At 36.6% G+C, this 15,240-nt stretch overlaps 1 protein-coding gene across 1 annotated transcript in view; it reads left to right on the top strand.

Moving 5' to 3' along the window:
* LOC118735356 (dual oxidase maturation factor 1) overlaps window positions 1-15,240 on the top strand; it is an 88,710-nt gene that overhangs the window by 43,546 nt on the left and 29,924 nt on the right. The window contains exons 3-5 of the mRNA XM_036465065.1: window positions 5,625-5,811; window positions 10,110-10,167; window positions 10,488-10,622. Of these exons, the coding sequence (XP_036320958.1) occupies window positions 5,647-5,811; window positions 10,110-10,167; window positions 10,488-10,622 (358 nt within the window). The 5' untranslated portion in view covers window positions 5,625-5,646. The remainder of the gene's footprint in view (window positions 1-5,624; window positions 5,812-10,109; window positions 10,168-10,487; window positions 10,623-15,240) is intronic.

Below are 15,240 nucleotides of genomic sequence, written 5' to 3'. Positions count from 1 at the left end.
AGGAAAATTCTAAGAAAGCAGTTTTATAGCCCATTCAATTTTAGTATAAGTAAGTGCAAGCTTGAGGTTGCTAGAAAATCGCGCTGATTTTTGGCAATTTATTTAGTAGAAGGTGTTGCTCATTTTCTCCATACAAAAAATAATTTTCGAACGTACTTTGTATGGAAGAACCTGCGCGAAAAAAATTTGCCAAAAAACAACCCGATTTCTAGCAACTTCAAACTTGCACTTCCTTATACCAAAATTGAGTGGGCTATAAAACTGCACTCTTAGAATTATTATTTTTTTTAAATCTGAATAAAAAGTTGCAAATTGGTATGCAAATTTATTGAATTCTCCTGAGTTTTGCACAAAGTTTGGAGATTTGATTTTTATGTTTTTTGGTAGAGTATGAAGAATAAAAAACGTTGCATATATTGCGAAAAATTCACTGTGCCAATAGTTTTGTTCGTCACTGTATGTACTCCCTCTCAAATTCGTAAATCGCTAAACTTTCCAATGAGTCGTATTTTTAATTCTAATTTTATTTTTATAAGAAGCATTGCAAGCAATTTAATCCTACATAAGTAGCCATTAGCGAAATCAAGAAATAAATAAATAAAATAAAATAAATAAAAACCATACTTAACGCGAAACAATGAAACGCGAATCGTTAAAAGAACTAAAACAAATTAGAACCGGTTGCTGCCTCAGACTCAGCTTTTGTTCGCATCTTCTAATTTTTTTATTCAACATTCTATCAAATACATACAACGAACGCCAGACGTCACTTCAAACTTGGGTTAAATAAAATTTAGCTCGTACGGGTATGGCACTTAAACTTGGAGAATACTTAAGTTTGCGGCTTTTAACCCGCAAGCGATCGGCTACACGCTTCATTCGTTTTATATGTAGCTATATAAATTTTAGTATGCGCATACATATGTATATATAACTATGTGCTACATATCTACTTATGTAGCTTTATTTGTTTGGCTATATTCATCACTCAACACGTAAAGTCCCCTTTTTAAACATTCGCATATTTTTTACCGCTACAAATTGCTTCAATTTTTCCATTCTTTGTTTGGCACTCTTAACAAGTTTATCGCTTTTGGCCAATTTATTTATTTTTGGGTTTTCTTAAAAGCGGATACAAGTAAAGCAAAATAATAAACAATTAGATAAGGTGAAACAAAAAAACTTAAGAATATCCCTAATAGTTGATACATTCATAAGTATGTACATTAGGGTCGTAAAAAAAAAGTAAAGTCGGAGTTTTAATGCTCGCACCCCCTAGGACTTTCCTATACCGAAAAAATATACCCCGGTTTGTTTTTATATTGAAATCAAAAAATTTTTGTAGCTCGCTCAAAGCGCTCAAAATTTTCCATGTGTTTTATTTGGGTGAAAATATTCTTCGTAAAAATGGTATAGAATTCCTGAAAATCACCGATCGGAAAACTGTTTCTCTTCAGGAGACTTCCAATAATAATACCGAATTTTTAGGATAAGCATTTTTAAAATATTAACTATTTTTTATATGTCCCCCAAAATCCCAAAAAGTGCAATGGAGGACCCATAAAAATCGTTAGCATAAAAGTAAAATTGTAAAATAGAGAATTGGGTATTATTATTGGAAGTCTCCTGAAATAGAATAGAGTTCTCCGAAAGAAAAATATTGATTTAAAAGAATTCTTTACCATTTCCACCAACAATTATTATTTTTTTCTTATATAAAATACACGGAAAACTTTGAGCGACTCTAAATATTTTTTGATTTCGAAGTAAAAAACAGGGATAATTTTTTTTTTGGTATACTACAATCCTGGGGGCGAGAGCATTACAATACCGACTTCACTTTTTAACATGCATTTTTGAACTACCCTAGTGTACATACCCTTTTACATACCTGTATACTCGTAAACTCGTACTAGTAATTTTATATGTATGTACATATTCGCTACAAGGAACAAAGAGATCAAGAATTATATTTGTCGATTAAAAAATATCTAATAGAATTAATGAAAAAATACTAAAGTTTGCAAGCACACAGTATTTGTACCGCAAGTTTCTTTAGTGTTTTTTCATGGAGGTATTTAGCATCCTGCTGTGTTTTATAACAATTATAACAAATTGTTTATTGATACGCGGAAAAATGCAATGTCAATAATGATGAATCAAATTTGCACGAAAACATTTGTAAAATGAAAAAGAAATTACGGAGATTTTCTTTGATCTTCCACGCTGAAGAGATGTTCGATATTTGCGTCCGGAAATAGTATTGATGACCCTTTTTTGAAAGTAAACGGCTATATCTCTCTCCAACAAAATGAATGCCTACCCTCTTTACCACTTATTATATTGATGTTGAATACCCCGAAGTTCTATAAGTTACTTTTGTCATATTGCTCTCCTCTCACCTCTTCACTTGCACCTTTAATCTCACTTAGCTACACTAAGAAAAAAGTAACATGATAAAAATACATGGAAAACTGGAGCGCTTTGAGCGACCTCTAAATATTTTTTGATTTCAAAATAAAACAAGTCATAAAGTATAAGTTCGGGCGGAGCCGACATTAAATAAATACCCGGCGCAATTATTAAATATATAATTTTCACCTTTCCGAAAGCTACCGCAACATGGAAGGCCGGGGTGTATCTACTTTGAGTAATTTAGCGTTCTTAAATTTCGAAATATTGAAGTTTCAAGCATTTCTGAAATTTACCATTATGTGAAAAGCGGCCTCAATTTTAGTCTGATTTCAATAATTTTCAACGTTCTGCTTTTATTTGGCAAGCACCGAGTTTGGTACAAATTGGTAGAACGGTTACCGAGATATATATATGTGATCATAAGTGGGCGGTGCCACGCCCATTTTCCAAAATTTTATCATAAACGTGTTCTGGGTAAAGAATTGTTTCAAGCATCAATTTTGAATAAATTAGCTTTAATATTTACTGATTTATCGAAGATTTCGTATTTCTCCAAATTACCGTTATATGGGATGTGGGCGTGGTTATTGTCCGATTTTACAAATTTTCGTCCATCCGTCTTGCGAAAGAAGTGCACGTACAAAAATATCTACATTTTGACTCGAGTTATCGTGTGCACAGACGGATGGACGGACGGACGGACAGACAGCCACCGCTTAATCGATTTCTCTTTTCATTCTGATCACTTACGTATACATTTGTCTATATATATCTTGATTCGTTTTACCTGTTACAAACAACCGTTATGTGGACGAAGTTATAACACCCTTGCGCACAAGTGCGCTCAGGTATAAAAACAGGGATATGATTTTGTTCTATATAGAACAATCCTAGGGGATGAGAGCATTACATTTCCGACTTTACTCTTTTTTGGACTCCACTATTGGACAGTCTAAAAGGAAGTGTGGAGATGATTACACCTCAACTTCCTCTTGACAGCTGATAAAAAGGGTTCAGTTGAAATTCCTAGTCTTACCGCGTGAATACCAATCGCACAATGGCCTGTCAGAAGCACCATCACTAGCCCTTCAGAAATAACGTTTTTTTCGGCACCTTTGAGGGGTAACGATGGGTCACTCGTGTTTTGCGCTGCAAAAAAAATTTAAAGAGCTCTATAAAAACATTTTCTGCAGCAGAAAAACGCCTTTTTTTCCTTTTGTATGCCACCAAAGGAGCACCGCTTTCTTTTGTCCATTTTTTAAGGTATTTAGTAGAGCACGAATTATGCTTGCTAGACTATGTTCAAACAGGCCAATTAAGCTTTAAATTGCGGAATTGAGTTTTGTGTTCACACATATGTCAGCTGCACAATTAGCGATACGAAATCAGCTGCTGGATTACTTACAGTGATGGAAAAGTTGATACAATCGTACCTTAGTTTAGTTTGAAAGTGCAATCGGTACAAACGCACAATTTTAGGTACATTTGGAACGTAGCCAAATAACTTCTCAGGAAATCAGCTCTTATTTTTATTGATATTTCAATGCATTTTCTGTTGCGGGCAACTGGTCTAATACCTTCCCTCCTTTGTGAAGGGGCATACAAATGATACAAAAAGGTGGTCAAAGTAACGCAACTGTAGTTGATTTCGCCAGATAGACGGAAAATATTTATTTTTTAACGTCAGATCGGAGAACATACCTCCAAGTCAAAATTTAACATACCTAGCAGGGTTGCATAGAGAATCAGACACAAATTAATTGCCAATTAATAATAAATTGGAAATTAATAAATTGAATTTTTGTATGATAAATTGGGTAACAAATAAGGCTTAAATTGGTGAAAAGGTTCTTAATTGCCAATTAGGCTCCTGTTTGAACATAGTCTAAGTCTAGCGCTCGCCCAGCTAACACTAGACCAAACGATCCAAGAGTGTACTGCAGTAGGACAGGGGCGTCCCTTGTTGCACCTTACCTGCGGATAACATTTTAAGGGTGCCTTTCCAACACTAGGTCATTAGCCACGCAGTTTCCCGCGATGTCACTGTGACCCGGCACCTATACTAGCCTTATTTAGAAGAACTTCGATGCGATTTATAAAGAGGACAGGCATTCCTTTAACGATTTCGGGCGCACCTTTTAGTAGCGAGTCTACCGCTTCCTTGGTGGCAGCTATTTTCACCTGAAAGACACTTCAGGAGTCCGGAAGCCTGAACATAGTTTTGGCAGTGAGTTTCCGACCACCAACCCTGTCTCCATGTTTTGATTCGTCCGTGAAAAAGTTTACCGCTCCCTTCTTCGAGAAACCCCGCCCTACCTAGTCCCGTCTTGAGGGAATATAGGTAGAGAAGGAGCTTCTGGGATCAATTTCGAAACTGCGACAGTTCTGTCTGCAATATCCGCGTGGTAAAGATGACGTTAAGCGCCAGTATAGGCTTTAATCTGGTTTTATAGAGTTAATGAATTACTTTGGGCGAGAGCTAGCCTTTAACCGATAGCTCCCCTACAACAGTACAAGGCAACCGATGCCTTTCTTGCCCTTTGCCCAATGTTAGGCTTCCACGACAGATTCCTATACAGGATCAAGCCTAAGTACTTGACCCTGTCTGAGAGCCACAGACGAAAGCCCCCACTTACGGTGGCCAGGCGTATTGATTTTATCAGCACAGTATTGATTTTCCAACTGCCATTATTAATTTAGTAATTTCTTCAATAAGTACACTAATGTACTGATGTTTTATATTTGTACTGATTTGTACTGAGTTTTTAATTCTGAGCATACAAATTTTTTAATAGTGGTCTTCCCACAAAGCTTGGTACTCGGTATCTTGGTGTTCGATAAATTTTCCCAAAAAAAAATTTAATCAATCTGAATTATTAGCCGACTGAAACTCGCACTTTATCTTAGTATGTTGAATTTTCCTAAATTTTGTATAAATGTTGAATTTTTGTTTAAATTCTGGTGGTTATAGCCCGAACAAAATTTGTATAAAAAATTAAAATCTTACCTTCAATAACATTAGAAATATTAAAACAAAAAACACTTTGTTAATGCTTGTTTGAATTGTTGTAATTTGGAGTAACTGTATTTATTTGGTTTCGTTAATTTGTAGCAACTCGTTTCGAAAAGAATAGAACTCAGGTTTTCCATGAGCCTTACATTTGATTTAATTTTATGTTAATCTTTTATTTTCCTATTTTTGATTTCAGAACACAAAATTTTCAAAACAGCATGAAGGGTTGGTTTGACGCATTTCGTGACGACGGTGGGCCCACACTATATTCATTTCCTAATCGAACACCGGTGACAGGCGATGTATCCATTGTGGCCGTTTCGGTTTTATTTGCAACAATTTACGTTGCTTTTCTAGTGATATTTCCGGGAGTGAGAAAACAGGTAAATATAATCCAAATGCGGACATTAAAGAATAACTCTATGCATGTATTTAGCTTAAGAAACTATCTTAATACCTAAGTAAATTAAAAAAAAAAACTGACTGCGTGTAGTCCCAACGCGCGGAAGAAGTGCAACTTAATCAAGACAATTCCAGAATGGCAGAAGTAAGAAATACATTCTCAAAGTGGCGTTAATTATTTAGCGCATACATCTCTGAATCCAATCAAGAAGTTTTATTTCAATAATTCACTTGTATTACTAAATAATTTGAAATTAAAAAGTGGCCACCCTTTTCAAACCTCCAATAATATTTTAATTGTTTCAACTTAACATTATTTCCTAAAACTTTTTCGTTTGAGACTAACATTTTAAAATTTCAAGTGGATAAATTCTGTATAATTTAACTAAATTAGACTTTTAAAACAGGCGGCAACCCTCTTCACAAATATTTTCAAACTAAAACCTTACACCTTTTTCGTGTGAGATTGTGGTACATATGGCCAAATCTCCGGAACCGTGTGCTTTTGTGTCACTCACCTTTAAATGAATTTTTTTATAAAATACCTGGGTCATTGGAAATGCATTAGACGTTGAGAAAAATATGTGCTACTTATTGGAAATAAACTGTAACAATTTGAAATCTGTCACTCGTAATTATCAAAAAGGTTATATTTTAAGTTCTTTTCCATTTTGCGCTTTCAGCGATTACTAAATTGTTCTTATTTGTTTATATACACATTAATTGCATATTCAAGAAAAAATTACGATCTTTTGAAGGTGTGTGCCTTTGAAAATATTGGAAATATAACAAATATTGCCTGAATAAGTCTTTGCGTGAACGGCTTCAAATTTCCCCTTTTTTAATGGCTCACTGACAGACTAAAACATTACAGGTTGGCATTGAGCGTGATCGTTAGATAAAATTCTTCATAAAGTTCGTTGAAAATGCTACATACATAAAATATTTTTTGTCCAAAATACGGCCATGAATATATGTATATGTGTGTATGTAAAGGAATTTCAAATCTTTGGGCAGTGCGGTTAACGAATTTTTAAATATTTACTCAAAAATGATATTTTCAATGGATCTTAAGCGGAAATTACTTTTTCGTAAAATTTGTAGTTTATTTACAACAGTGCACAGTGGCCAATTTTTGGAAAACCCTGGCCAAAAGTCCAAAAAAAAATTGGTGCATTCGTATGCATAACCATCTTATATTGAGGGCTCTACTGCGTATCGTTATGAGACAACAAGTCGATTCTCTTAAGGCATTTAGTGTTACAGGAGCTCGAAGTGACTGTTGCTAGCAATTCGCTCTAAACTTTTCGTAAATTAGAGTTTTCGTCGTTGTTAAAATCGTGGTATTATCTTTAAAAAAAGTAACAGTTTTCAAGTATCCGCTCATGGACATTGTAATCTAGAGTATGTAAAACATGTTTTTTCATTGTCACGCCATCTAAAAACTGACGTAAGACATAGATATTCACGGATTGATTTTTTTTGTTTACTCATTGTGATGGATTAGGAAAATAGTTACGAGAGTGGCCGATATGGGCGGTCTAATTTTCTTTTTCATATATATTGAAGTTTTTTCCATCCACCTTGGTTAAGACCACCTGCCACAAGCCGCCACTGCAGTTTGGACATCAGTTTTTATACGCGATTCTTAATTTTTTTATGTTTAAAAGATTTAAATTATGTAAAAAATTATTTCTGTCAAGATTTTGATGTTTTAAAGATTGGATGTTTTTAGAATTTAAATGATGTCAGAAAGTACTACTATATTAGAGTGCTCATCCATAGGCCTCTGATTATTGAATGGGCACCCTTGCCAATTGGGCGACTTTCCGAAGAAGCCCAAGAGTCAAGGAATAAGGATTAAAAAATATCGGCTGCTTGTAGCCTCGGACCCTGTCCTTTCAAGTTTACGTTTAAACCCACCAAAACACAATCATAAACTGTCGTCAGATGCCATTAAATTATCAAATGTTGTAAATGCGGATGCGGAATTGCCATCAGAAAATATAGATATGAGCTTGGATACTTCAGATGACTGCGAGTCTGATGGGGTATAAAATTGTTATCTTAAAAATATATTCCTGTACCAACAAATATGTATGTCTTGTTCATTGCTTCATTCAAAGTCCCGCAGTTCCCGTGTAAATTTGAACATCAAGATTTTTAGAAACAAACATTAAGACCCCGTTAGTGTTTGTCCGAGCTTCACTTCCGATTTGTGGCGTGCGCCTTGATGTTGGCACACAAAGGAGAGGGACCAACAGTTTTACGCCGAATCCGGATTTTATTTTTATGAGAAGCTGTTCTTCGTGCCTGCCAAAGGGCGACTTTATTACAAAAAACTTGTTTGTTTCTTATTTTTTGATGTTGGTCGGAAACTGGGTTTGAACCCAGGCCCTGCGGAATGATAGCGTATATTGCTAACCGCTACATCACATTATATAACAAAAAAAGCAGAAACCATGACCTTTTATTCTTAACTACCTTAGTTTTGCTAAAAATCTGATTATTTTAAGCTGCAGCCATTGTGGATCCGCCATTTTGAATTTCAAAATTATCTGGTGAAATTTAAAACCAGAAACCAAAATAAAGACGATTACACAAGGTTTGATTACAATTGTACCACGCTTCGACTTTTGGCCAGCTTTTTCGAAAAATTGGCCACTGTGCAGTGTCCAGTGAATCATTTTGGGGGAGAGGCCCAAAGATTTCCAAAAACTCGTTGACAAGCAAAGAAACCTTTGTGCGTTGTAACAAGATTTACCCCAAGATATTTCGCCTCACTAGAAAAATCCATTTTTGTACCACCCGCTGGCTTGAATGGGTCGATCCTAAGGCCGCCTTAAAACTGGATATTGGTGTAAAGTCTTTGAAATCTTCGTCTATCGTTTAGTGTGATACGGCAAGTATGTCAAAGGTATCAGAAATGCTTGACAAGTATGTTTCCACCAGTGCTTCTGACGTTTCCCTAACGTCTTTGAATATTTGACCATTCTGTTTTCAAATAAATGAAGGGATTGGCGGAGATTCAGCTAACAGGTACAAAAGTTATGGGACATTTTTATTTGGTGCGGCAAATTTTTATGCTCTCTGAAATAACACCTCAAATTAAGTATTTTAACACACTTGAATGGAACAGTCTAAATCAAAGACAATCAACGAAGAAAAATGACAACAGCGTTGAATGGTGAGATAAAAGGTTTCCGCGACGGAAAACATGGGCATATCTTGTACAGGTATACCAGCAAACACAATAAGTTAAGTTAAGGAAAATTTCATTATAAGAAAAGTTAAAAGTCTTTTGCCCTTAACCGAGTGTAAAATGTACAGTCATTTTGAAATCTGCATTGGAAACTGATTAGAGAAATGAATTGGAATTTAAGTGGAGAACTAACAGCCCAATGCTGTAGTTAGAAAATAGGAATAACAAAATTACCAACTAATCGATAACTAACTTCAGTGTTTGCTGGGATATATGCATGTATGAGTAATACATATGTATCAATAAGAGACACATTTAAATGTAGTTCTTAATTAATTTGTGTTTTATATCTTTAGTTTACTTATTTTATTTTAAATATGGAGAATTCTTTTCAAACCAGCCACCTCCTGCTCAGTTTTCTTGGGGGAAAAAATGTTTTGAGCACATGCAAAAATTTATCTAACCTCAAAATAACTGTCTGAATTGAGTTGTGTCGCAAAAAATGCAGATTTTTCGCCAAGAATGGTCGAGGAAAATAAAACTAATCAAATGAATTCAAAAAATAACTTTTTTGATGGTGCTTTGTAGTCGCTAAACAAGAATCCGAGGTCAGTTTTTAAACTGGAGATGGCGGATCCAAGATGGCTGACTACATTTTTGTAATTTTTTACGGATTTCTACAAAATTATATGTAGGAGGGCATCTTGAATTTAAAAACTGACATCGAATTCTTGTCCAACGAGTCCAAGAGGGCCCAAAATATTGATCTGCGAAATTTATTTGGATATTTTTGTTCTTTTTAGCAACACGTTTCTCTTTAGACAGTTATTTTGAAATTTTTGAAAAATTTTTGTTTTTCAAAAGATCAGACGTCATTAAAAATTAAACTTTATCACATTTTCTTCATGTGCTCAAAACATTTTCGCCCCGCAAGAAAAATGGGCACGTCGGGTGGCTGCTTGGAAAAAGATTTTCCCCCATTCATATATTTTTTTACATGCAAGTAAATCTTTTCTTACATATGTATGTACATTTGCATGCTGAATACTTATTTATTATTTTTTTTATATTTTCCAGAAATTCACCACATTTTCGACAGTCACACTCAGCTTGTTCGTGGGCTTAGTCATACTAAGTGAGTAGCAATGCAATATTTTTTATATACAAACAAATATAGATATGTACATAAATATGTATGTATACACAAAGAAATCCCAAGCACTGTAGCAAAAATCCACAGCTGGCTAATATAGGCGCCTGCGCAAAGGTGCGACCGAACTGCGTGTGATTTATGCTAGCTAGCACCTCTATTTATTTGTTGTTATTTATTAAAATTTTGTTTGTTGCTTTTTTACTTCTACAAATGACCAACTATTAAATCATTAATTTGTATGTTATATTTGGATATAATTTTCGTGCTTATTTTATTTATCATATTTTCTTTAATCCACACAGTTACGCGACTGGGCTCCGCATGGCATGTGGCACACACAACCATCATTGCGCCGTACAAGGCGTTCTCGCGTGAGAAGATGCCGTCGCGGATAGGCACGCATATCGGCCTCATGCACGTCAATGTGACGTTGACAGGTAAGCGAAAGTGGTGAGGGAAAAGACGAAGGGGGGGAAATTAGTGGGAGTCAAGCTGGCACATATTATGTACAAATGTATATATATGTATGTGTAAGTTTATATTGCATGTTTTGAAATATGTACATATTTATTTGTTTTTGACTATGCAATATTTAATAAAAGCGTTGCAGAAGGTATCGTTTATTGCGTGCCAAAAATTGAGAGTTTGCAATCTTCTAAAGCTACTTATATAATGAATATCATATTAAAACAACAGCGAACATGGAGCCTCGTAGGTGGCATCGATGAAAAATTTCTATGTAGCTATTAATTTCTTGAATAAAAATGGATCTTGACTAGTACCAAACTGATTTGATAAATTTAAGTCTTGCATAACTCGCATTTTTCTTTTTCATATAAGCTAGTGACAAATTTTAACCGCAACACCGCGATTTTTTTCTTCTTCTATATTGGTGCTGTAACCGCTTAAGCGATTTTGGCCGAGTCCAAAACAGCACGCCAGTCTTTTCTCTTTTGGGCTAACATATGCCAATTGGAAATGCCAAATGAAGTCAAGTCCTTCTTCACCTGGTCTTACCAACGCAGAGGAGGCTTTCCTCTTCCTCTGCTCCCAACATTGGGATTAGCGTTAAGTACTTTCAGAGCTGGAGCGTTTCTGTTCTTTCGAAAGAGATGGCCTAGCAAGCGTAACCGTTGAATTTTAATTCGCTATATCATTGTAAAGTTCATACAGCTCATCGTTAAATCGTCAGCGGTGTTCGCCATCGGCAACGCGCAAAAGGCCTTAAATGTTTCGCAGAATCTTTCAAAAACTCCATGAGCCGGATGATCAGATGTTTCATCGTCCATGCTTTTGCGCCATATGTATGTATATCAGCACGGGTAACTTGAAAAGCGTGATTTTTGTACGAGAGAGGAGTTTACTTCTCAATTGCCTACTCAGTCCAAAGTAGTACTTGTTGGCCAGAGGGATTCCTGTACATACCCATTAGATTTGTTTATCTATCTAATTCCTAGAAGGTTGAACAGATACCGATTTCGTGAATTCGCCCTGGTTTTGAAACCTTCCGTTAGCCACCTAACTCTCTGGCCAAATTTTCGTGCCATTTTCCTGTGGGCCTGCAGTGGGCAGTGGGAAGAACTTGGGCGAGCCTAGGATATTGACCAAAAAAATTTTTTAAAGCATAGTGAACCATATTTTTGCTATTACCAATCAAAATTCTAAAAAAAAGTAGATTTTCGGCCCACGCTAGTGTTTATAGCCTTATACTGAAGCTTTCGGTGCCCCTTCCCCATCATATTTCAAGCCTATGCCAATAATATGTGCCCTGAAATTAACCCTCGAAGGAAGAATCAAAGCGAGAGGTTCCTGATTTAAAGTGATAGCCAGGCTCAAGGCTCTCTCATCCTTCGAGATCAAATCCTCGGTGGTTTTGGAGTGTGTAGAGAGGCTTAATGCCCTCGGTGGTTTTGGAGTGTGTAGAGCGGCTTAATGCCCTGGCTGAGAATAATACCATAAAATTTCTACGGGCACCAGGGCACATGGGAGTCGAAGGTAATGAGGAAACGGATAAACTGGCGGATATTCGGCCCACGCTACACTAAGGCTTGTTTGAGTAACCGTTCCGCAAAGCCTGGGTTCAAGCCTGGTTTCCGACCAACACCAAAAAAAAAAAAATAAAAAAACAAAAAAGTTGTTTCTAATAGGCTAGAAATGGCAAACCTCCGACGGTATTTCTGCCTTGAAAAACAGATTCTCATAAAAGTACAATTGTGTAAGCGCCAATCTATTATTATTATTATTAAATAGAAATACATATGTATATATGTACATTCGTGTACAAAATGTTATGAAATCATAAACCCATTGCGTTATGTTAGATATATTTTGACATGTACATCTTTTAACACTAACCAATTGAGCAATAATATAAATTTCGAAATCATATCACAAAGTCTACTTTATATTTGCCAATAGTTTCCTTTATAATCACTTTTGCCACGCTCACTTAATAATGGCTTAATAAATTAGCATGCCAATGCGAACGCACTGATGAAACCACAAAGAAAAAGAGAAACATTGTTGTAATCAAACAAAATGATGCAAATCGCTGAATGAAAATTTCACACATAAATTTGTATTATATTCAAGCTTATCCGCGGCAATAAAATCATGACTAAACATTGTTGCGATTTCGTTAAAAACACAAGGTGTTCCAAGTGTAAACAAGATACCCGTCAAATGTTAAACCACATTGCGACAAGTGTGTAAATATTTGCATTGACAAAAAATATTGTAATAAATCATTATTATGAGTACCATGTGAGATTTCGCTTTGAAGAAGAAAGGGATATGAGTTATAAATATACAGACATTAATTTGAAGAACGCGGTGAAGGAAATTCTTTTTAGCTATGTCAGTGTACCACTTTGTAAAGACATATGTAAATGCAGAAAGAATACGATTGTACCTTACTACCATCGTAGAAAATTTGTCACATCATGAAAAAATACATACAAAATAAAATTTACTATGCCTTTACGGTTTAGACCACCATCACTATACTCCAGCAATATAAATGAGTTTATGTTAGTCTTAGATAAAATACGGGCAAGAGATTTTCCAGGCCATCAAGCCACAAGTCCTGTGGCCACAGATCCATGACTCGTGGACCACAAAGTCAATTACCTAGCTTGAGAACAGATGACTTACGAGCGGAGCATATGCTGATTTACTATGAGGTCAGGTTAGCTTCCTCGTTCCTGATATACTCACAATCCAAAAACTGCTTCCTTATAGATGCTTTTGAGTTAAACGATTCTTAATTCATCATTGGACTTGACCTAGTCAACGTAAATGTTATGATCACTGGATGGCTCTTCCCAAAGGTAATGGTTGACCTTTTGTCTAGTCATTTATTATTAAGAAGTTAGACTTCCTGCATTGTCGCTCGGTCCGTTTGAACCTCATTAACCACTCTCCAGTTATGAGTGGGTGTGCCTGCTTTGAACTCGGGAATCATCTCCAAGATTTTTGTTAGGTCCCCGATGGTGTACCTGGGTCGTGATGACATATTTATCTCGTGGTAAAACTACTTTCAGGCAAGCTCCTGGGTAAACTTCACTTACTTTGCTTCCTAGATATCTGCTGTCATCGCAAGCATCTAGTTTAATATTCCCCTGAAACCAGTCAGCGTCTGTAAATGCCAGAACGGGACTGGATAATATAGCTTAATCTGCAGCGCTACTTGTACTCCTTCAACTAGGGCCCATTTCCATAGGTTCCTGGAGATTTCTTCGTAGTTTTGGTTTTTGACGCCTATGATCATGCGATATCTTACTATCTCACTATACTATATTCGCCTCTTTCACCATAGCCCTCCTTCGATATCTGATCGATGATGTGACCGGCCGACGAAGAATTTTGGCTTTAGAATGATGTGCCCTGTTAAAGTCCGGAAGAAGGCAGAAAGTTGTGCTGAATGCCTTCCGGCAATTTTCACTTTTGTAAGTGGTGATAGACTTTGGATTTCTCCTACCCGCAGATACCTTGGTACTAATGTTGGTGGCTATGGTTGCACCAGTTGTATGCTTTTGTTGTGTTACGGTAGGAGAGCTTGGTAGTTGCGGCTCTTGTCTGCCTTGTTAGGTGCGTCGGTCTGCCCTTTAGGGAATGTTGAACTTTTATGTTCTTTGTGTCCCTCGTCCGGGAAGAGAGGGGGTCTCCGGTTCAGGCTAGAAATGCTTCAGTAGTTGCACGGTATCCAAAGTAATTATTTTGCTACTGGGATTTGTGAACGGGTCCAGCTAGGCTTATATTTGGTATGAATCAAATGGCATCTTTATCCCGCATTTAAAACAGTAAGGCAAGGCGTTCTAAGTTAGCTTTGGATAAGGGCCCTTAGAATCAGCAGAAAAGGCGTTGCAGGCGTTCCCAAGAAGAGGCTCCTTGTTGTACTGAGGTGGTGCTAGTCATATAGGTGACAACACCTTCGTTCCGACATTTTTTTCATGTCGCGTGCGTACAAAGAGATGTTCCTAATCAACAAAGCGCCAATAATGCCTAAAGGTGGGGCACGATTAGGGTTGTTATTACAGACAGGGGACGCACTTGGACATTTACGGGATGATACCGCATACATATGTATATCTGAAAGGAGACCATTACTTAATCGACTAGAAGCTGCGAGCCGACTACGAGTTTTCGAATGCGGATAAATCCAATGCTCGAGAGCTTCGCAAGGCAAGTTAGGAAGTTTGAGCCACAATGTTTCCACCATAACCTCGTGAAAGCTGCCCAGGCTAATATAAGGTTCTGAGGTGAATCCACTTCATCATTCTCTTGGCAGCTGCTACAGGAGGGATCAGGAAAGATTTCTAACCTTACTGCGTGAATGCTTACGGCATTTAAGCCTGTTAAACCTCCTACCAACAGCGAGAACTAAAGCTTTGCAAGCACACCTAAAAGTTTTGATCCATCCGTAAGCAAGTTCAGTACTCCCTTCTTTCAGCCACCGCGCCTCACCTAGTCATTCCTTGAGGCAATGTATGTAGAGAAGAAGGTACTGCGAGCAATTCCGAAGGCGCAGTAATCTGGATGATCACTAATGAAATC

This window comes from Rhagoletis pomonella, unplaced genomic scaffold, assembly GCF_013731165.1.
Source record: "Rhagoletis pomonella isolate Grant_MI unplaced genomic scaffold, Rhpom_1.0 Rhpom_scaffold_00003, whole genome shotgun sequence".
NCBI classification, from domain to species: Eukaryota; Metazoa; Arthropoda; class Insecta; order Diptera; family Tephritidae; genus Rhagoletis; species Rhagoletis pomonella.
Note: the sequence above shows the minus strand (reverse complement) of the source record. Positions and strands in the feature narration are given on the sequence as shown.